The sequence below is a fragment of the Halichondria panicea genome, chromosome 6, assembly GCF_963675165.1.
Source record: "Halichondria panicea chromosome 6, odHalPani1.1, whole genome shotgun sequence".
Taxonomy (NCBI): Eukaryota; Metazoa; Porifera; class Demospongiae; order Suberitida; family Halichondriidae; genus Halichondria; species Halichondria panicea.
In genome coordinates, this window is record NC_087382.1 from 3021402 (window position 1) to 3042613 (window position 21212).

Below are 21212 nucleotides of genomic sequence, written 5' to 3' on the forward strand. Positions count from 1 at the left end.
CCCTCGTGTGTGTGTGTGTGTGTGTTGTGGCCTAAACCCTGTTCGCTTTTACCTTCCAAGTATTCAAACCTCCACCCCCTCTGTCTAGTCTGCATGTGCATGCGTGTGTGTGACATTGCACTAAAACAGAAGTTATGCATGCAGTATATAGGCTTGGCTGACACTGTACTGTAGACTCCATACATGTATATTGAGGATATGGGGAAGGGGAAACTTTATAGAGTTGCATAAAACTGTGACAGCACAAGCACAAGCAAGGTACACAAAGTAACACAATTTGTAGCTAGCTACCAGTTGCACACAACACAAGATATGGATCTCAACTTCTCACTTTGCTTTGCTGTTCTACTGATTCTACGAGTCTCCGTAACTTTTGCTTCTTATAATAGATGGAGTCTATCAAGTACCCCTGATAATAACGGGAGTCCATCAAGTACCTCTGATAATAGCGAGAGTCCATCAAGTACCTCTGAGAGTCCATCAAGTACCTCTGATAATAGCGAGAGTCCATCAAGTACTCCTGATAACAGTGAGTGTACACAGCTATGAATTTATCCTTTTAATGATGTAATTATGCCTATTGGTATTATACATACCATTATACAATAGTTTATCGTTGCATTTCCCATATATAACCTCCACACAGACACAGCCACTGAAGGTCCCCTGCTCTACACTATGCAACCAGTGAGCCAATATTCTTGCAACCCGTACATTGATGTACCTAAGCAACTAGCCTGTGCCCTCTACCAGCAAGGAGGTCTGTCCAATCACACCATCCGCTGGTTTAGAAGCTCTAATAACTCCGGTAATATTGAAACAGTACCAATAAATGAAACCATCTCAAGCAACAAAGATTATTTAATCTCAACACTTCTGCTAAGAGATTTAATAAAAGCAGAAGGTCCGAGTGATTACTGGTGTCAGGCAGGAGTCTACGGAGAGGCTAATTCGACCTATGAACCCAGTGCAGTATTTACAGTGCTACCACGTGATGCGTACATTGGGTACCCTCCCTGCACAGGACTGTACATGTCTCAACAGCTCTCAATGTTTGCTGGCAATGGATCGCTTCTTACGCCTGTGGGCATCATCGACACACCCACCATAGCCACAACAGCTACAACGGTGGACCCCTCTCCCTCAAGTGAGGAGGTAAACAGGATGCGTGGGTGTATGTGTGTGTGTGTGTGGGCGTTAGGCATGCACAATCTCTGTACACACGCTTTATTGCTACGTATATTTCCATATACAGGATCTCACACCGGTCTTGGTAGTGGGCGTAGTCGTCTCCTCATTCTTTGTTGCCCTTCTCTCCTTGATCATCTGTATCTTCTGCTGCGTCCTGGGATCAAAGAGTGAGTCATTAATAATATGGAAGTTCATTATAATAGCTCATATAATAACATGGTCTTTTGTCCAATAACAGGCCCAAAAATAGACTTTTGATTTTAACACTTTATCTGAAAATCAACGTTATTGGATCAACGGAACTAAAGTTATGGCCGTTCAAATATGCTCTACATGCAATACCTTAATGTTACTATTATAGACGGGTAGTACTTTTAGCGTTTTCAGATTTTTCTCTGTTTTTAGGGTACTTAATTTTTGTAGTAAATTCATTACCACAATAGTCAAAAGATGTACTAGTAGGTTGAATAGAGAGTTTGGAGTCAAATACAGATGAAAAAAGGGCTAGCTTGCTTAGCATACTCTCAAAAGTATATAAGGAAAAGTTTTTTTTTAATGAGATTCATAATTTTTTAATTATTAGCGTGTACTAAAATTCGCTAAAATTAGTTCCCGTTTATAATAGTATAAGGTAATAATAAGTTATTGTTTTCATCCATGCAGGAAAGCTATCAACTAAAATTGACCTTATTCACGGTACGAATGAACCTTTGCAATCACTGACAACCATCGATATCCATGGCAACGAACCCACCACTCCCCCTCAGGAAATGGATAACTCGGAATATTACGTTGATGTTGAAGCCGAGGGAATTCCCCCCCTAGACCACCCCCTACGTACATCACTACCTAATAGTACGGACTTTGATCATCTTCAAAACAACTCTATAGAGATTCATTATCACCCCGTTGACACTGACGGAATGGACGAAAGGGAATACACAGATCTCCGAAAGCCACCTCCTATTTCTCCTAAACCTAGAGGAGTCAAATCTCAATTAATAAATTGTCAGCGACCATTTGCAGTCAAAAGAATAGGTGATATCGAGACTTCGAAAGAATGCAGAAAACCACTGCCACTACCAAGCGAAAATAGAGCTCTTGACAAATCGCTACCTCATGATCAATCTCAAAGAATTGGGCAACCTTCTAAACAACACTATCAGGAGCTCAGTTCAAGAACGATGGATTATTTGGAACTGTATACATATCCATCTGCTAGCTCTAAGACTTAGAGTGTATGCTAACTAAATTTGTTTAATCATTACTGTTGACTCATGTTTTGGTATTGTAAGTTTTTAACTATTATGTCATATACCTTTATCAATTTCAAAGTGCAGGGGTAGATCTAAACCGTTGTTTATACGAGCAACAAATCAGTATCACCTTATAGGCACTCAATATCTATTCCAGGAACCCGGTTTCCATTTATTTCTTGGCAGATTGTTGCTATGGTTGCATGGTTGTGCGTGCATGCAAACAAAGGCCTTTGTGAAGTTAATCAATCATACGAATCGGACTCTTATTAGAAATAGTTTTTGCTAGCACAGTTGCCCTTCAAACTTATAGTGCTAAAACATGAGCATCAACCCTCAACTTGGCTTAAGTCCGTAGTATAAAAACATGCATGCAGCTAGTCTTATAAGTATCATTTTCAGTCTGATGTATGAACATTGAATTGAATTTCTTGTGCACAATGCGACCGAATGGAGAGAATGTATTTTCAGCATAACAAAGGTTTTGTGTAAACCACTATCAGATGTGATAAGGGAAAGATTTCGACGACTTCGCGATCAAGTTCTGAGGAAAATATTTTAATGGCGCTAGCGGAACTGGGGATTGACCAGCGGACTGGGACAATCCTATTGGACGGCTGTGGCGGATTGTCAGGTATCGCCAAGGCAACCCGAAGAGGGGAGTTGATTGATTACAATGTTAGCAGATCTTTAATCACGTCCATACAAGAAGTATTGCATTAGGTCATTAGTAGGGAATATTGTACTAGCTGACATACATGATATCATGCAATTAGTATCACGGCTAGACAGCCAATATTTAAACCTTATAAGGTTACCATTAATGTGTTCCCCCTTGTTCCATCCTGTTCCCTTGTACCCAATTCCAAGTATTCAAACCTCCACCCCCTCTGTCTAGTCTGTGCATATGGTGTGTGTGACATTGCACTAAAACAGAAGTTATGCATGCAGTAGTATAGTCTCATGAATCAGCCGCACCTTTGGTGTCCAAAGGTGCGGCTGATTCATGAGACTAGCAGTAGTATAGGCTTGGCTGACACTGTACTGTAGACTCCATACATGTATATTGAGGATGTGGGGAAGGGGAAACTTTATAGAGTTGCATAAAACTGTGACAGCACAAGGTACACAAAGTAACACAATTTGTAGCTAGCTACCAGTTGCACACAACACAAGATATGGATCTCAACTTTTCACTTTGCTTGGCTGTTCTACTGATTCTACGAGTCTCCGTAACTTTTGCTTATCATACTAGCTGGAGTCCATCAAGTATACTCCTGATAATAGCGAGAGTCCATCAAGTACTCCGGATAATAGCGAGAGTCCATCAAGTACTCCGGATAATAGCGAGAGTCCATCAAGTACTCCTGATAACAGTGAGTGTACACAGCTATGAATTTATCCTTTTAATGATGTAATTATGCCTATTGGTGTTATACATACCGTTATACAATAGTTTATCGTTGCATTTCCCATATATAACACCTCCCCCACAGACACACACACTGAAGGTCCCCTGCTCTACACTATGCAACCAGTGAGCCAATATTCTTGCAACCCGTACATTGATGGACCTAAGCAACTATAATCTGTGCCCTCTACCAGCGTGGAGGTCTATCCAATCACACCATCCGCTGGTTTAGAAGCTCTAACAACTCCGGTAATATTGAAAGCTATTGACCCCTCAGAGTAGGTAATGAGGCCATTATCCACGGCCGGGAGGTCATCACAAACAGCTATATAAACATAATTATGGACAACATAAATAAAAGCTTGATAATACAGCAGAGTTGCTATAGTTACATTCCCCTTAGGTTAGAATTGGCTCTGTAACTAGAGTTCTGCGATTCACTCAACAATTTTCTGAAAACTTATAGAAGGAGCCAATTTAGAACGGGCCAGAAAAAAACCTGTCAAAAAAACATGCCATCTAAAAGCCTGCATGCTTCTAAGCCTTCAATAAAGAGTTCCACAGAATGTGTATACAGCTATTAAATAACCATTATACTAATAGCTGCTTTCTGTAGAACTCTTTACCTAGCACATGCAGTTGTATGTATAGCCTCGATTCCAGGCCGCACTGATGAGGCCTTGTGAAGGAGGCTATGTTGTATTAGATCTAGTTCTCTCATTAGTTTAAAGCACTCTAATCTCACCTATAATACCTTAATTATTGACCTCTCATTATTATAGCAGTAGATCTATTTATATTTGTGTTTTGGGGAGCACCCTTGAGAGGCCTACAGCCTATTGTGCTTCCCTTCCTTTGCTGGATAAAACATCATTCAGAGGCCTAGCAGCCTATTGTGCTTCCCTTCCTTTGCTGGATAAAATATCATTCATTCATTCATCACTTTCAGTTACAATATACATTGTGACTGTGAGACTTTGAGTTCTAACACATGACATGTCTATAAAAGTAGTTTAGATGATCTACAGAGTTAGAGGTAAGATATATAGAGCTAGCTATAGACTGCATGTATGCTATGATAGGGCTTCACCAATTCTTGCTGTGTACACTGCTGCCTCTAGCTCTCTGCTGTAGAGAACATGACCAGAGCTACAGAGTGGATGAGGCAAGGGAGGAGGATAGATCTAGTAGTGAGTATATACTGTAGCCTATAGCTGCATGCTACAGTACTGACTTGATCTGCATGGTAGATGTATAGATCTATAAGTTAACCATTGAATGTTTCTCTCTGCAGCTCCCTGTCTCTACAATCCTACTGATACATCTCTCAACCTTGGTGATCTGCGAAGATGGCTAACATCTGTCACGTCTGAGTTTAGCCACACTTACGTTACTCCTGACGATGGTACCACAATGTTTAGGGAATCTTCCATCTTTAAAGCTGATGTTGCTTTCGCTTCGTCTGGAATTAAACCGAAACAGATATGGACGAACAATTCTCCTTGTTGTATCCCGTTATTCTTGGACAAATTCAAACCTTCTGCTTTTTCATCTTTCACAATATATGTTAGCCATATCTCATCCATGGGGAGTGCTAATGAGCTAGAATGTATGGCGAAGTTGGTTGCTAACAACATCAAAGTCGTGAGCATGGATTGGGAGAAGTTTGCTAATTCCTTGACCAAGAATTGCAAAGAAGAAATCATGAGCACTCTCCACAGTAATGCAAACTTCAAAGAAGCTCAAGAAGTTCTCGATAAACAGATTCAGCTGATAAATTACTTGAGTACAAGGCCGACTGTTAGTCAGTTTTGTAAGTAGCTTAATTTGAGGTTGTTTTTAATTGATCTGCTTTTGCATTCACAAAAATTGTAATAAAAATGTACTAAGCTACATATAAACTATAATTATTCTTGTCTTAACTGCTTGTCATGCAGTTAATTGCTAAAATCACTCTGAATTTTATCTCAAAGTTCCTCGATGAGGGATATCTGACTCTCTTTTAGAATGCCAGGCTGTGTCTCCATAGCAACCACAGTACCTGCACAGCGTATGCATTGTGAGATCAGAGTAACGTACAAAGTCAATTAATTGGCATTGTATGGATGGGAATGTTACTAGGGAATCACAAGGCACAATGCATGGGGATCACAAGACACCGGCAATGCATGGCCGGGGATCACAAGGCACAATGCATGGGGATCACAAGACACAATTAATGCATGGCCGGGGATCACAAGGCACAATGCATGGGGAATAGTACAATAGATACAAGCACACTTCTATAAGCAATCGGTGAGTACCTCGATCATGACATGTAGTCCTCTTAACTACTACCAAACTGAGATAGTAGTTTCAGTCACGATAAAATACCCAGGCTGTTGTTATACACGACGTATGCTACAATTAACAGCACGAATATATACACTCAGAGCAACAATATTAATTTGGTTTTTGGGACTCAATCCTATTTTGTACCATTTCGACGTACATGTACATGTACATGTAGGTGGGGCCTATACTGTAGTAGTTAATACCGTATAGCGGGTAGTTTTCGTTGGCGAACATTTTTGTGCGAGCGACCTATTTAAATATTTCGTATTTTTAAATTTTCGTACAGCTCAAGAGTGACGTTGAATTTATGGCGGTAAAATAATTTCGTAGTTTATGGTGCTCTTCAATACAAAATATACGAAAATGTCCACCACATACGAAAATAACCCGCTATACGGTATTTGATACTGAAGGCATGTTATAAGGCCACTCCAAGTGATACTCTGGTTTCTGGTCCTGAAGTTTTTCTAATTGCATGAGGGCGGGCGTCTTTTCTCATTATGTCATTATCAATTTCACCTTATGAATCTCATTATTTTGCAAATGAATATCATTATCACACTATTTTGTACCACATGGACCATTCTGCGCATGCGTAGTAGAAATAATGATAAAATCTTATGCGGGCGGTGGACCAGAAACCAGAGTATCACTTGGAGTGGCCTAATGTTTATGTTGGTGTCCACTTTGAATGGCATTTTCCTTTTGTAGGAAGCTAGTGTTTAAAAAAGGATGAGATTGATACAAACAGAAGTCTAGATTAATAGAAATAAGTACCTCATACCACCACTCTACTACCAGTCACTTTCAGCATTACAATATCTCGACTGCCATGTGTGGAAACAATCCTGACCTTTGACCTGGCCGACAATCCATGGCGCTCCTCCCAGATGGTAGCCATACCCAAACTTCTTATAGTCGTCATTGTCTTTTAAACCAGTCGGAAACTTGTCAGGGCCGTCCAGAAACAGTGTAACTTTATCCTCTATGGTAACCTGCTCACAGTAAAGATAGGAAGCGGTTTAAGTCTACAATAATTATATAATTATAATGAAAGTGCTGATGCCTCGGTGGAGGTGCCAAAGCTACATAACATAAAACTACTAATAGCTAGCTTTTATACACACATTGATTATAATTATCATGATGAACATTTTTGAATCCAGAATCACAGGGAAACTCAAAGAGTGGGTAATGATCGACGATGATTGTTGTTAAAAACGATCGATGCCAAAAGTTCAGTCTAAAATTAATGGCTACAAGTCAGCAGAGCTTTGCAGCTCTCTTCTCACTCTTGCAGCTACCAATAGCTAGCGTTCTAGTGCAGAGTTAACTACTAAGTAGAATAGCAACACTCGGTGACCAAATTTTGCTACAGACTCTTCTGAAAAGGCTGCAATGGCATTCCAAGTAAGCAAAACCAGGCATAACTCGAGAACGAAGCTTTATTTTGCAAATCCACAAATACGAATCCAAGAAAACATGACTAGAAGCTTATAGAAACTCTTACTTGCACTTCATTGATCCTTGAGCACCGTACACACACACACACACACACAAACACACTACCGTATACCTCGCTTGCGCATGCGCACCGAGGCATAATTATAGACAATAATTTTCTCTGATTGGTTAGCTAACATTACTTATAAGAGGAAATAATTCAGTGCCAACTGATTATAATTACATGCAATACTATAGACTGCAGAGAAGTGGCACTTACCTGGCAGTACAGCTTCTCCTCTCCTCCCTCGCGACCTTTCTCCCCTCCGGCACCCACCATGTAGATCTCTCTACCAGAACCTGTAAGGACCGTGAGTACAGCAGAGGCTATGGATCACATGTGAAGGGTACAACGCTACAGTAGCTGAATAACAACTGTAAACCATTTGAAATGTTGCTAAGCATGAATACAATCTCATAATACTTACAATCTCATAATACTATTGGGCACACTAGCTGTCTTATAACATGTGATGGTTGTTTACTTTTGAGCATTAGTAAAGCAACTACCAGTAAAAGTCTATTTGCGTTGAGTTCGACCCCGGAAGTTATGTGGTCAATTATGGCTTCATTTATGCTTTATGTGGTGGACAAGTATGCCTGGGACTTTTATATGGAAAATGTAGCTGGTTGGAGATTACCAGCTCTACAGCATAATTATAGATAGAAGCGCTTTTTAACAAGGAATCCAATGGTATATGAAACTTAATTTGAAGTACCATACGGGTAGAAAATAAGGTAAGCAAATACATCAGAGGCCTCCATTCAGGCTGCTGAGTTAGAGAGATGACATCAAAACTCACTCCCTTGCTTGTCAATAGCTCCTTTGCTTTCTTACAAAACGGACAACTGTCCAGTGCAAACACAGTGATCTTCCCCATGTTTGTTTTTTGATTAAAATTTTGTTTAAAGGAAAAGATCAACAGAGTTAGGAATGAAAAAGTAGAGAATTGACACCTCAAGTCCAAGCAAGCAGATGTGCATGATGTAATACTTCTTTCTCCTTCCTCTCAAGGCTTCCTTGCTCTGCTCTGAACCCATCGTTTGTGGCATGGGAATTGTTCACTCTCAACATCCGACCATCTTGCTCTCCACCTGAAACGACATCAATGAACTGCGTATAGTATTCCATCTCCTGCAGCCATCGATTGCTTACATCAAAATCTGAACAGACACTACAGCTGTTGGAAGGTTTAGGGCGCTGCATTTTGGCCAGGCAAGTGTCACAACTAAGTGTATTGCATGCTGGAATGTGTAAGTACATACCGGGTATATTAGTTACATCAGAGTACATTAATTACATCAGAGTACATTAATTAAGGAGGGTGTTTGCAAAGGTGGATAATTAATTTAATGGAGGCGCAGCCACATCCACCCACCATTAACTACATGCAAATGCAGTCAATTACCAAGAAGCTATATTTTCAATAGGCGTCTGTCTACTATAAGTCTAAGGGCTGAAAGTAACAGTTGACATTACTATCTAAAAGTGAGAATGGAGGTTATGCGGCTGTTAGTACTTGTTAGCTTCTCCCTTGTCGTAGGGAAGCAAGTTGCCATGGCAGCACCTGCTGAAAATCAGAAATTGGACGCAGACAAAATCAAGTTTATTCAGGACGAGATTGAAAAGAAAATGCTGCAAAATGAAGTGGCTAAAGAAATGCAACTGACTAAAATGCAACTGACTAAACCAGTAACTGACGATAATCCGGAAGACACTGCCCATACAAGTAAGCATTCATTTTCTATGCCAGTTATGATAACTAGTTATGCTACATTAATAATACTATAATTATATTCTCTCAATTGGAATTTTACCAAATAAGTTTGTGTACAAAACAACCCCTCAACAAAGGCCATGTCTGCCCCCTCAACAAAGGCCATGTCTGCCAAACTTTATACTCCCCGAGTGTATCTGGGTTCCACTGTAATACTTTTAGTTGCATATGTGCAGAATAGATCCATTTTATCAATTTGTGTTTCTTCACTTGCATACAGAGAAGTCTTGCTTTGATGATGGTAACGGCTCACTGAATGAATGGTCACTGGAGCATCTAATCAACACTGTGTCTCCAAACACTTTCGTCGATGCCCCAGCCGGTAATCCTTATTATGCCACAACGGATTACGGTCGCACCCTCAACACGGACTCGGATCCACACAGAGTTTTGTTCTCCAGCTCTCTCAGACTTGGCCGATTCCCTCCTCCGGAAAAAATCTTGCTTAATTTCCCACCATACATGAATACATCTCTCTACTTTATTGGGACATTTGGAAGTTCTAATCAGAAACCAACTATTGGAATTCTCGGTATGTTTGGAATTGATAGTTTAGGTATGACGATTGATCGACTAAAGTGCATTGCAAAGATGAAGTACTTGGGATTCAAGCTGATACCATGGAACATAGATGATTTCAAGGAGAGTGTAAACGATGCCTGTGATGACCGGATCGAACAAGCTGTCAGTTCCAATGGCTTTACCGACGCACTTACAAACGTAGAGAGATTGATTCAATTTGTTACAGAAATGAGCCAAAATCCAAACGTTCAGAATTGGTGTCTCACTACCCCAACCATGCTCGCCAATACTCAGACGAGCCACGTTCAAGTTAAAATGCGATACTAACGCAAGAAAATTTCCCGAGGGATTACGTTAGTGGACATAAATTGAGGACATTATTTTTAGTAGATTGTGTTATTGTAGACAATTTATATTGGACAATCTGGTGTTTTGGTATTAATCATTGAATTTGTAACTTTCTATTTCATACGGCATTTGTTATTACACTAGACGAACCCTATCTGCATGGTCTATGCATGCACTCGCCTGATTCCTCTTCCTACATCAGTATGCACAGTCTCGACTACATATATGTCTCGATGATGTGCAACCTGAATGCAATCAGGTATATATATATAGCTTATAAAAAGGATCGATGGGCTGTTACACATGCCCACTCACTCTTCATTTTCCTAAAGATAATTACATATAAGGCCAAGTAAAGTTGACACGTGAAAACAAATTTTTTAGCTACGACACAATCGTATATAATAATTGTGGAAGTCCCAATGACTGCTACACTTTATTCACACTACAGAATACGTCTAGATACAATACGATACGACAATGGCAACAATTGAGGAAGCTAAAGTCTTTTTGTTCAATTTGGAAACAACTGGATTATACCCCACTACCCAAAAAACGAAGAAGCAAGATTTTTGTCAAATAGGTGTTCTATCACACCCGGATGCAGTCAGCTTTTGCCGCTATGTAGTACCAAGCATTGATTTTCAAGATAATGGTAATTGTCCATGCATGCAAGCAATCATCCTTGTTGTAGTATATATACGTATGCTTTACTACACATTACTGTATTTATCATTGCATGCATCTCCCGTAGCCGAATCTAAATACTTGCCACACATACACACACACGCACACACAAGCACATTACTCACACCCACACACACCCACACACACACACACACACATACACACACACACACACACACACACACACACACACATACACACACATGCACACACAAGCTCATTACTCACACCCACACCCACACTATATGCAATAACCTAGATACAGATTGGATTGCATTTATAACTTTGAGCTGTTTCTAAGTTTTAGGCTGAGTCAGTAATTATGTGTCGGAAAGCCCGATCCCACCCCCTATACTTCTGTATATACCATTCTCAAACACACACACCACACGCACACACATACACATTACACACATAAACCACTTTCAGATAAGGGAAAGATTTCGACGACTTTGGAACCAATTAAGTTTGCTCAGAGGAGAATATTCTAGTGGAACTGCAATCCTATTAGATGGTGGATTGTCAGGTGTCGCCGAGGCAATTAACTCAAAGAGGGGAGTTAATTGACTAAAATGTAGCAGCCTTTTAATGACATCGATACAAGAGGTATTGAACACAAAGCATTAGGTCATTTATAGTAGTACTATATATAGTAGTACTATATATAGTACTATATATAGTAGTACTATATATAGTACTATATATAGCCTCGATCATTAATTTTATGTGCATATGCATGCATGCATAGTATCACGGCCAGACAGCCAATAGTTGTGCTATTAAACCTTATTAGGCTTAACCGTTTGTACGCCTTGTTCCACTTTATAATTAAATCTAATCTTGTTTACAATAATGTCACGTATATATACCTGCCAAATATTCGTACCCCCCACCCCCTCGATCTGTGTGCGTATGGCATTGCACCACCAAATATTCATACCCCACATCCCCTCTGTGCATGTGTGTATGGCATTGCACTAAAACAAAAGTTATGCAGTATTGTATATTTTGCTTGGCTGACACTGTACTGTAGACTCCATATACTGAATGGGTGTGCAGAATTATGCTAAGGTGTGGAGAGGGGAAACTTTAGAGTTGCATAAAATGTGTATGAAAGCACAAGCACAAGCAAAGTACACAAAGTAACACAATTTGTAGCTAGCTACCAGTTGCACACAACACAAGATATGGATCTCAACTTCTCACTTTGCTTTGCTGTTCTACTATTCTCCATAGCTTCTGCTCAAGATCGTAGCTGGCCTGCATCAAGTACTCCTGATAATAGTGAGTGTCTAACTCATTTAGATACTAGTGCGCATGCGCAAACCGCTTGACTACAATACAATTACTTGACAACAGAATACTAGGTATACTAAGTAAATTTGCAGGTATACTAAGTCCCATAGTATACCTGCTCTGAGGCACTTTTCCCATGTACTTCCCATGTACTTCCCATGTAGATCTTATCAACTAGTGTCTAAAGCCTTTTAGCGATGTATGTAATTAATTATTATGCTAAACATTATTGGTATACCGTGTATCTCTCTACAGTAGTTATTTATCGTTGCATTTCCCATATATAACCTCCCACACATACACACACACTGAAGGTCCCCTACTCTACACTATGCAACCAACTAGCCAGTATTCTTGCAACCCGTACATTGATGGACCTAAGCAACTAATCTGTGCCCTCTACCAGCAAGGAGGTCTGTCCAATCACACCATCCGCTGGTTTAGAAGCTCTAACAACTCTGAAATAGAGATGATAAGGGAAACTAATTCAATGAGGAATGAAGAATATTTCATCTCAGGACTTTCACTAAAAGATTTAATAGAAGCAGAAGGTCCGAGTGATTATTGGTGTCAGGCAGGAGTCTACGGAGAGGTTAATTCGACCTACGAACCCAGTGCAGTGTTTACAGTGCTACCCCGTGATGCATACGATGATTACCCTCCTTGCATAGGACTGTCTATGTCTCAACAAGTAACCATGTTTGCTGACAATGGATCGCTTCTTACGCCTGTGGGCATCATCGACACACCCACCATAGCCACAACGGCTACAACGGTGGACCCCTCTCCCTCAAGTGAGCAGGTATAAACAGGATGCGTGGGTGTATGTGTGTGTGGGCGTTAGGCATGTACAATCTCTGTACACACGCTTTATTGCTACGTATAATTATTTCCATATACAGGATCTCACACCGGTCTTGATAGTGGGCGTAGCCGTTTCCTCATTCTTTGTTGCCCTTCTCTTCTTGATCATCTGTATATTCTGCTGTATATTCTGCTGCATTCTAAGATCAAAGAGTAAGTCATCAATATAATTATAATAATGGAAGGCAGTACATTTTAGGATTCCACCACTCACTATTGCCCTCAGGCAAGTATGATATAGGTCCCTTTCTGCATGCACTAGAGTCGGCTCTGTAACTAGAATTCTGATGGTCCCATTTTAGAAGGAGCCCGTTCAAATTGTATGCTAAAACCTAAGGACGGGCCATAATTTTCAGAAAGACCATGGGCTCAAAATAAACTTTTTACATCATCTAAAAGGCCTCTGTCAAAAAAATCAAAGTTATTGGACCCAATTGAACTCTTATTATAACACTAAAATCATTTCCAGAAAAGCTATCAACTGAAATTGACAGTACAAACGAACCCTTGCAATCGCTGACGGCCGTTGATATCCATGGCAACGAACCTATCACCCCCCCTCAGGAAATGGAAAACTCAGCTGGTTACATTGACGTTGGTGCCAAGGGAATTTTCCCCCTAGCTAATAGTACGGACTTCAATCATCTTCAAGACAACGCACCAGAGATTTTTTATCACGCCATTGATGCTGACGGAATGGACACAAATGACTATACAGATCTCCGAAAACCACCTCCTATTTCTCCAAAACCTGTTGGAGTCAAATCTCTATCACAGCAACCATTTGCAGTAAAAAGAATTGGTGATGGCAAGACATCGAAAGAACGCAGGAAACCGCTACCACTACCAAAGAATAAAGATAAAAATAGAGCTCCTGCTCTTGAGGATGAATTGCCGCTTCAATCTCAAAGAATTGAGCAACCTTATGAACAAGAGTATCAGGCGCTCAGTTCGAGCACTAAGAATCGTGTTGAAGTGTACTCATGCCCAGCTGAGGTATCTGCCAGCTCTGAGAGCGTTGTGTATGCTAACTAAAAATCGTTTAATCATAGCATTTTTTACTGTTGAGTCACGTTTTAAGTATTATAAGTTTGTAACTGTCATCACATGTGAGACATAATTATACGCTTAACAATTTCAAAGTGCAGGGGTAGATCTAAACCGTTGTTTATACAAGCAACAAATCGGTATCAGATTATAGGCACTCAATACCTGTTCCAGGAACCCGGTTTCCATTTATTTCTTGGCAGAGTATTGCTATGGTTGCATGGTTGTGCGTGCAAACAAAGGCCTTTGAAGTTAATTGCCATCAATTATGGGAATCAACCCTCAACTTGGCTTGCTTATAAGTCCGTAGTATACCTTAAGGCGACGTATTTTCGCGAGTATTAAATTCTGCTATTTCTGCGAATGAGAGTAAAATCGCAAAAATGTGTACTCGCAAATTGCAATGAAACCACTTGCGAGTAATTAGAAACGTTATGAATAACATTAATTTCACAACTTGAGCAAGAATTAATACTAGCATTCAAATGAGTAAAATCGCAAACAAATCTACTTGTGAAAATATGTCACCTTAGGTATGTATATAGATTCAATTCAGTCTGATTGATTTGAACAGTGAATTGAATTTCTTGCCAGTGCACAATGCGACCAAACGCGAAAAATGTATTTTCAGCATAACAAAGGTTTTGTGTATTAAACCGCTTTCAGATGTGATAAGGGAAAATTTCGATGATTTCGGAATCAAGTTTGCTCAGAGGAGAATATTCTGATGGTGCTAGCGGAACTGGGGATTGACCAGCAACTAGAACAATTCTATTGGATGGCTGTATGTGGCAGGTTGTCGCGTGTCACCAAGGCAACTCGAAGAGGAGAGTTAATTGACTACAATGTGAGCGGCTCTTTATGACATCCATAAGAGGTATTGAATATAAAGCAGTAATATACCGTATAGCGGGTAATTTTAGGGGGACAAAATATTCGTGGTTCAGCAATATTGAGATATATTTCGTGGGTAATATTTTCGTGGTTGTAGCTTGCACTGCAGGTAAAGGTAGGCAAGGTCGCTTCATGCATTCGTGGGTAAAATATTCGTGGTCAGACTTTCAACCACGAAACCATGAATATTTTTCCCGACGAAAATTATATACGGTAGGGAATATTGTATACTAGTCTCATTTATAGGAACGTATCACCAAGAGTGCATGAATATCTTTCTGATAATTATCATGTCTTCCTGGTACGTATCATATGCATATTATAGTATAATTATACTTCCAGACGACAAATATTTGTGACCTTACAAATTTACCGTTTGCATCATTATTACCTTGTTCGCATGCACCCATATCCCAACCCCCTCTGTGTGTGTATGGCATTGTACCAAACAAAAGCTATGTATGTAACATCATTTTAATAGACATGATGATAATAGTTCCGCTTTGGCTGGGACGTGTACTTGTGGTCTCCATGTAATTATACTGGAATGCATGTTGCATGCTATCTCCATGCATGCCCCGGTATGCAGAATTTTGTCTCATGATTATACTGGAATGGTCATGGGGGAAAGTTGGGGTCAATGTGTGGTAATTTATGGGAAGCTCTTTAGAGTTGCAAAACTGTGACAAGCAAAGTAACACAATTACTGTAGCTATACATGTATAGCTGAAAGAAAAGACCAGTTGCACACAACACAAGATATGGATCTCAACTTCTCACTTTGCTTTGCTCTTCTACTGATTCTACTAGTCTCCATAGCCTCTGCTCAAGATAATGGTGAGTGCCCATAGCTTATGAATTATCCTTTTTTTACGTGTATTATGCTACACGTTAATTATCTTCTACTGGTATATCTTATAAATATTCCCCCCCACACACACACACATATACACAGACACAGACACAGCCACTGAAGGTCCCCTACTCTACACTATGCAACCAGTGAGCCAATACTCTTGCAACCCGTACATTGATGGACCTAAGCAACTAGTCTGTGCCCTCTACCAGCGTGGAGGTCTGTCCAATCACACCATCCGCTGGTTTAGAAGCTCTAACAACTCCGGTAATATAGAAACAGAGATGATAATAAACGAAACTAATCCAAGGAATGAAGAATATTTGATATCGATACTTCAACTAAATAATTCAATAAAAGCAGAAGGTCCGAGTGATTATTGGTGTCAGGCCGGAGTCTACGGAGAGGTTAATTCGACCTATGAACCCAGTGCAGTGTTTACAGTGCTACCACGTGATGTGTACGTTGGTTACCCTCCTTGCACAGGGCTGTACATGTCTCAGCAGGTCTCAATGTTTGCTGGAAATGGATCGTTTCTTATGCCTGTGGGCATCATCGACACACCCACCTCTGTGGGCACCTCCCCCTCAAGTGAGCAGGTAAACAAGATGCGTGGGTGTATGTGTGTGTGGGTGTATGTGTGTGTGGGTGGATGTATGATGTGTACCATGCGCATTTAATACAATTATTGCTACATATATTTCCCAGACTCCGGAGGATCTTCCACTGGTCTTGATAGTGGGCATAGCCGTTTCCTCATTCTTTGTTGCCCTTCTCTTCTTGATCATCTGTATATTCTGCTGCGTCCTGAAATCAAAAAGTAAGTCATCAATATATAATAATGGAAGCTCATTAAACTTAAGCAATAATGATGAAATTATATCGGCTCTGTAACCATAGTATAGAGTTCTGATTGTAAAAATTCAACCATTTCATGACTTCCTGAAAACTTAGAAGGTATGCTTAAGTTATAAATGTGTACCGGGCCATAATTCCCTAAAAAGACCATGGGCTATTATAGAGCCCATGGTATTTTGTCAAAAACAGTAACACATTATCTGAAAGGCCTCTCTTTAAGCTTTCAGAAAATCAAAATATCAACGTTATTGGACTAACAGAACTAAAGTTATGATGGTTTTTCAAATGTGCTCTATTTAACGCTACATGCTTGCTTCATTTCCAGGAAAGCAATCAACTAAAATTGACCTTATTCACGATACAAACGAACCTTTACAATCACTGACAGCCATCGACATCCATGGCAACGAACCCACCACCCCCCCTCAGGAAATAGATAACTCAGATGATTACGTTGACGTTAGTGCTGAGGGAATTTCCCCCCTAGGCCACCCCCTATGCACATCACTAGCTAATAGCATGGACTCTGCTCATCTTCAAGACAACGCTATAGAGATTCATTATCACGCCATTGACGCTGACGGAATGGACACAAATGAATACGCAGATCTCCGAAGACCACCTCACATTTCTCCAAAACCTGTAGGAGTCGCATCGAATTGTCAGCGACCATTTGCAGTAAAAAGAATTGGTGATGGCGAGGTATCTAAAGAACGCAGAAAACCGCTACCACCATCGAAAAATAGAGCTCCTAATCTCAAGGATGAATCTCTGCTTCAGTCTCAGCAACCTTATGAACCAGAGTATCAGGCGCTCAGTTCAAGCACAAAGAATTATATGGAACTGTACACATGTCCAGCTGAGCTATCTGCCAGCTCTGAGAGTGTTGTGTATTCTAACTAAAAATAACTGTTGAGTCACGTTTTAAGTATTGTAAGTTTGTAACTGTCATCACATGTGAGACATAATTATACGCTTAACAATTTCAAAGTGCAAGGGTAGATCTAAACCGTTGTTTATACAAGCAGCAAATCAGTATCAGATTAAGCACTCAATATCTGTTCCAGGAACCCGGTTTCCATTCATTTCTTGGCAGAGTATTGCTATGGTTGCATGGTTGTGCGTGCAAACAAAAGCCTTTGAAGTTAATTGCTCTCAATTCTGGGAAGCAACCCTCAACTTGGCTTGCTTATAAGTCCGTATTCAATTTAACAGCTGAGAGAGTATATAAATTACACCCGGAATGTACACATATAAAACGAGGCTATAACGGTATAAATTCTTCCATTACATCATTTTCAGTCTGATTGATTTGAACATTGAATTGAATTTCTTGCCAGTGCACAATGCGACCGAATGTGTATGGAGAATGCATCGTCAGCATAACAAAGGTTTCGTGCAAACCACCAGGGTGTCATACAGGGGGGAAGGGGATATCCCCCCCAAGCTCCAATTCCCCCCCCTTCAATTATGACTGAGTGTCCATAGCTGGGCATTGAAATAACAGTTGACCTTTTTTTAGCAACATTTTCTGGTTACTTTTCTCATTTCCCCCCTCTACTTCAAAATCGTGTATGACACCCTGACCACTATCAGATGTGATAAGGGAAAGATTTCGACGACTGTTCAATTACCTTGATACAAGCTATAGAGGTGTTGAACACAAAGTAGGAGCCAGTATTAATTTTATTACGGAATAATTTATACTGATCATTTCATGTGTACATTCTGGTGTAGTAATTTGTAATTAATTTTCGTGGCCTAACAGCAAATGTGTTTTTGTGTAGATCTAATTAAGTTTGCACTTTGCTCAACCTTAATTATCCAATCTCTCTGCCAACTCCACCCACTCTCTGTGTGTGTGTATATGGTATTGCATGCGAAACAAAAGCTGTTGCAGTATGATAGAGTCTGACATGCTTTGGCTAGCATTGGTATGGTAACTGTATAGTCTCCATATATACTGACTGGGTGTGCATCACTGTTGGAGTGGGAGAAGGGGAAGCTTTAGAGTTGCATAAAACTGTGACAGCACAAGCAGCATACACTTATTAGTAGCTATAGCTTGAGCTGAAAGCATAGACTGCAGCTGCACAACACACAAGATATGGATATCAACTTCTCACTTTGCTTTGCTGTTCTACTGGTTCTACTTGTCTCCATAGCTTCTGCTCAAGATAACAGTGAGTGCATGCATGCACAGCTATAGCTATGTATAATTATGAATAAGATATGTACTAATATGCAGTATGTATACGTATAATTATATGCTAAACAATAGCTATTGGTATTTCATTTACAACACACCCTACACAGACACACACACAGACACACACACAGACACACACACAGACACGCACACACACACACACACACACAGACAGACACGCACACAGACACGCACACAGACACACACACACACACACACACACACACACACACACACACACACACACACACACACACATACACACACACACACACACACACCGCACACACACACACACACCGCACACACCCTACACAGACACACACACTAAAGGTCCCCTACTCTACACTATGCAACCAATGAGCCAGTATTCTTGCAACCCGTACATTGTTGGACGGAAACGGCTATTCTGTGCCCTCTACCAGCGTGGAGGTCTGTCCAATCACACTATCCGCTGGTTTAGAAGGTCTAACAACTCCGGTAATATTGAAACAGAGATGATAAGGGAAACTAATCCAAGGAATGAAGAATATTTTCTCTCAAGACTTTCACTAAAAGATTTCATAGAAGCAGAAGGTCCGAGTGATTACTGGTGTCAGGTCGGAGTCTACGGAGAGGTTAATTCGACCTATGAACCCAGTGCAGTGTTTAAAGTACTACCACGTGATGCGTACATTGGTTACCCTCCCTGCACACTACTGTCCTTGTCACAGCAGGTCTCCATGTTTGCTGGCAATGGATCGATTCTTACGCCTGTGGGCATCATCAACACACCCACCTCTGTGGGCACCTCCCCCTCAAGCGAGCAGGTAAACAGGATGCGTGGGTGTATGTGTGTGTGGGAGGTGTATGTATGTGTGGGTGTTAGGCATACGCAATCCATACACGTTTTATTGCTACGCATATATTTCCCTATACAGAATCTCACACCGGTCTTGACAGTGAGTATAGTCATCTCCTTATTCTTTGTTGCCCTTCTCTTCTTGATAATCTGTATATTCTGCTGCGTCCTGAAATCAAAGAGTGAGTCATCAATATAATATAATATGCATGGAAATAACTTGAATAGCAGCAATAAAGATAACAAGGCCTCCTTCGTTCTAGAGTTGGCTATATCTGTAACTAGAGTTCTGATGGTCCAAATTAAAATGTTATGATTTTCTGAAAGCTTGGAAGGAGCTCATTAAGATGGTATCCTCAAATCCCAAATTTGGAACAGGCCATAATTTCTTACTTCTCCGAAATAGCCCATGGTATTTTGTCAAAAACACAGGCCAAAAAAAACTTTTTATTTTAACGCACCATGTGAAAGGCCTCTCTTGATGTCTAAGCTTTCAAAAAAGCAGAAATCAACGTTTATGGACCAATGGAACAAAAGTTATAGCCGTTCAAAACATGCAATAAGTTGTTGTTTTTTTATTTCCAGGAAAGCTATCATCAACTGAAATTGACATTATTCACAGTACAAACGAACCCTTGCAATCGCTGGCGGCCGTTGATATCCATGGCAACGAATCCATCACCCTCCCTCAGGAAATAGATAACTCAGCTGGTTACGTCGACGTTGGAGCTGAGGGAATTTCCCCCGTAGACCACCCCTTACGTACATCACAAGCTAATAGTATGGACTATCTTCAAGACAACGCTGCAAAGATTCATTATCACGCCATTGATGTTGACGGAATGGACGAAAGGGAATACACAGATCTCCGAAAACCACCTCGTATTTCTCCTAAACCTAGAGGAGTCAAATCTCAATCACTGAATTGTCAGCAAGCATTTGCAGTCAAAAGAATGGGTGGCGAAAAATTAACGGAACGTACGAAACCGCTACCACTACCGAAAAATAAAGACAAAAATAGAGCTCCTAGCGAATCTCCGCTTCAATCTCAAAGAATTGGACAGCCTTCTAAACAAGATTATCAGGCGCTCAGTTCAAGCACAAAGAATCGTGTTGAACTGTACACATGCCCAGCTGAGGTATCTGCCAGCTCTGAGAGCGTTGTGTATGCTAACTAAAAATCGTTTTATCATAACATTTTTTGCATAATTATAGTTCTGCCATGTGAGACATAATTATATGTGCATGTACACCGTTTATCAATTTCAAAGTACAAGCAAGGGTGGATTGAAAACACATTAATTTGTTTACTGGAAA

The 21212-nt window shown here is 40.3% G+C and overlaps 6 protein-coding genes and 1 long non-coding RNA gene across 10 annotated transcripts; 6 read left to right on the forward strand and 1 right to left on the reverse strand.

The window, feature by feature from the left end:
* Nucleotides 1-312: 312 nt before the first annotated feature.
* LOC135337198 (uncharacterized) lies at nt 313-3389 on the forward strand. The gene is made up of 4 exons (XM_064533097.1): nt 313-529; nt 647-1155; nt 1256-1358; nt 1855-3389. Exons 1-4 carry the CDS (start codon nt 313-315, stop codon nt 2424-2426), a joined length of 1401 nt encoding a protein of 466 aa, XP_064389167.1. The 3' UTR covers nt 2427-3389.
* Nucleotides 3390-3478: 89 nt separating this feature from the next.
* On the forward strand, nt 3479-5751 carry LOC135337420 (uncharacterized). Its single transcript, XR_010395101.1, has 3 exons — nt 3479-3823; nt 3944-5048; nt 5153-5751. It is a non-coding gene; the product is annotated as an uncharacterized LOC135337420 (long non-coding RNA).
* Nucleotides 5691-12672, reverse strand: LOC135337418 (uncharacterized). Of its 4 annotated transcripts, none has more exons than XM_064533347.1 (4): nt 12237-12672; nt 7916-7995; nt 7046-7187; nt 5691-5899 (listed from the first exon to the last, which is right to left on the reverse strand). In XM_064533347.1, exons 1-4 carry the CDS (start codon nt 12262-12264, stop codon nt 5826-5828), a joined length of 324 nt encoding a protein of 107 aa, XP_064389417.1. In that variant the 5' UTR covers nt 12265-12672; the 3' UTR covers nt 5691-5825. The 4 variants fall into 4 exon arrangements, with proteins under 4 accessions (XP_064389417.1, XP_064389420.1, XP_064389418.1 ...); XM_064533350.1 differs by lacking the exon at nt 12237-12672 and adding an exon at nt 8653-9089; XM_064533348.1 differs by lacking the exon at nt 12237-12672 and adding an exon at nt 8499-8646.
* LOC135337417 (uncharacterized) lies at nt 9191-10488 on the forward strand. Its single transcript, XM_064533346.1, has 2 exons — nt 9191-9425; nt 9694-10488. Exons 1-2 carry the CDS (start codon nt 9191-9193, stop codon nt 10320-10322), a joined length of 864 nt encoding a protein of 287 aa, XP_064389416.1. The 3' UTR covers nt 10323-10488.
* Nucleotides 12118-14257, forward strand: LOC135337416 (uncharacterized). Its single transcript, XM_064533345.1, has 4 exons — nt 12118-12314; nt 12641-13128; nt 13229-13343; nt 13660-14257. Exons 1-4 carry the CDS (start codon nt 12218-12220, stop codon nt 14223-14225), a joined length of 1266 nt encoding a protein of 421 aa, XP_064389415.1. The 5' UTR covers nt 12118-12217; the 3' UTR covers nt 14226-14257.
* Nucleotides 14258-15738: 1481 nt separating this feature from the next.
* On the forward strand, nt 15739-17888 carry LOC135337421 (uncharacterized). Its single transcript, XM_064533351.1, has 4 exons — nt 15739-15968; nt 16087-16586; nt 16696-16807; nt 17171-17888. The coding sequence occupies exons 1-4, from the start codon at nt 15893-15895 to the stop codon at nt 17746-17748; spliced, it is 1266 nt and encodes a 421-aa protein (XP_064389421.1). The 5' UTR covers nt 15739-15892; the 3' UTR covers nt 17749-17888.
* A 436-nt stretch (nt 17889-18324) lies between these two features.
* LOC135337422 (uncharacterized) lies at nt 18325-21195 on the forward strand. Its single transcript, XM_064533352.1, has 4 exons — nt 18325-19028; nt 19373-19863; nt 19975-20077; nt 20481-21195. The coding sequence occupies exons 1-4, from the start codon at nt 18953-18955 to the stop codon at nt 21071-21073; spliced, it is 1263 nt and encodes a 420-aa protein (XP_064389422.1). The 5' UTR covers nt 18325-18952; the 3' UTR covers nt 21074-21195.
* Nucleotides 21196-21212: the final 17 nt, after the last annotated feature.

Excerpts from the sequence above, each read along its gene's own strand:
- LOC135337198 (XM_064533097.1), top strand. The coding sequence starts at position 313 with ATGGATCTCAACTTCTCACTTTGCTTTGCTGTTCTACTGATTCTACGA. Across the intron at positions 530-646 it reads ATCAAGTACTCCTGATAACA|ACACAGCCACTGAAGGTCCC; the intron begins GTGAGTGTACAC and ends ACCTCCACACAG. Across the intron at positions 1,156-1,255 it reads CCTCTCCCTCAAGTGAGGAG|GATCTCACACCGGTCTTGGT; the intron begins GTAAACAGGATG and ends TTCCATATACAG.
- LOC135337417 (XM_064533346.1), top strand. The coding sequence starts at position 9,191 with ATGGAGGTTATGCGGCTGTTAGTACTTGTTAGCTTCTCCCTTGTCGTA. Across the intron at positions 9,426-9,693 it reads GGAAGACACTGCCCATACAA|AGAAGTCTTGCTTTGATGAT; the intron begins GTAAGCATTCAT and ends ACTTGCATACAG.
- LOC135337416 (XM_064533345.1), top strand. The coding sequence starts at position 12,218 with ATGGATCTCAACTTCTCACTTTGCTTTGCTGTTCTACTATTCTCCATA. Across the intron at positions 12,315-12,640 it reads ATCAAGTACTCCTGATAATA|GTCCCCTACTCTACACTATG; the intron begins GTGAGTGTCTAA and ends CACACACTGAAG. Across the intron at positions 13,129-13,228 it reads CCTCTCCCTCAAGTGAGCAG|GATCTCACACCGGTCTTGAT; the intron begins GTATAAACAGGA and ends TTCCATATACAG.
- LOC135337418 (XM_064533347.1), bottom strand. The coding sequence starts at position 12,264 with ATGGAGAATAGTAGAACAGCAAAGCAAA. Across the intron at positions 7,188-7,915 it reads AGGAGAAGCTGTACTGCCAG|GTTACCATAGAGGATAAAGT; the intron begins GTAAGTGCCACT and ends TACTGTGAGCAG. Across the intron at positions 5,900-7,045 it reads GATTGTCGGCCAGGTCAAAG|GTACTGTGGTTGCTATGGAG; the intron begins GTCAGGATTGTT and ends TACGCTGTGCAG.
- LOC135337421 (XM_064533351.1), top strand. The coding sequence starts at position 15,893 with ATGGATCTCAACTTCTCACTTTGCTTTGCTCTTCTACTGATTCTACTA. Across the intron at positions 15,969-16,086 it reads AGCCTCTGCTCAAGATAATG|ACACAGACACAGCCACTGAA; the intron begins GTGAGTGCCCAT and ends ACATATACACAG. Across the intron at positions 16,808-17,170 it reads CTGCGTCCTGAAATCAAAAA|GAAAGCAATCAACTAAAATT; the intron begins GTAAGTCATCAA and ends CTTCATTTCCAG.
- LOC135337422 (XM_064533352.1), top strand. The coding sequence starts at position 18,953 with ATGGATATCAACTTCTCACTTTGCTTTGCTGTTCTACTGGTTCTACTT. Across the intron at positions 19,864-19,974 it reads CCTCCCCCTCAAGCGAGCAG|AATCTCACACCGGTCTTGAC; the intron begins GTAAACAGGATG and ends TTCCCTATACAG. Across the intron at positions 20,078-20,480 it reads CTGCGTCCTGAAATCAAAGA|GAAAGCTATCATCAACTGAA; the intron begins GTGAGTCATCAA and ends TTTTATTTCCAG.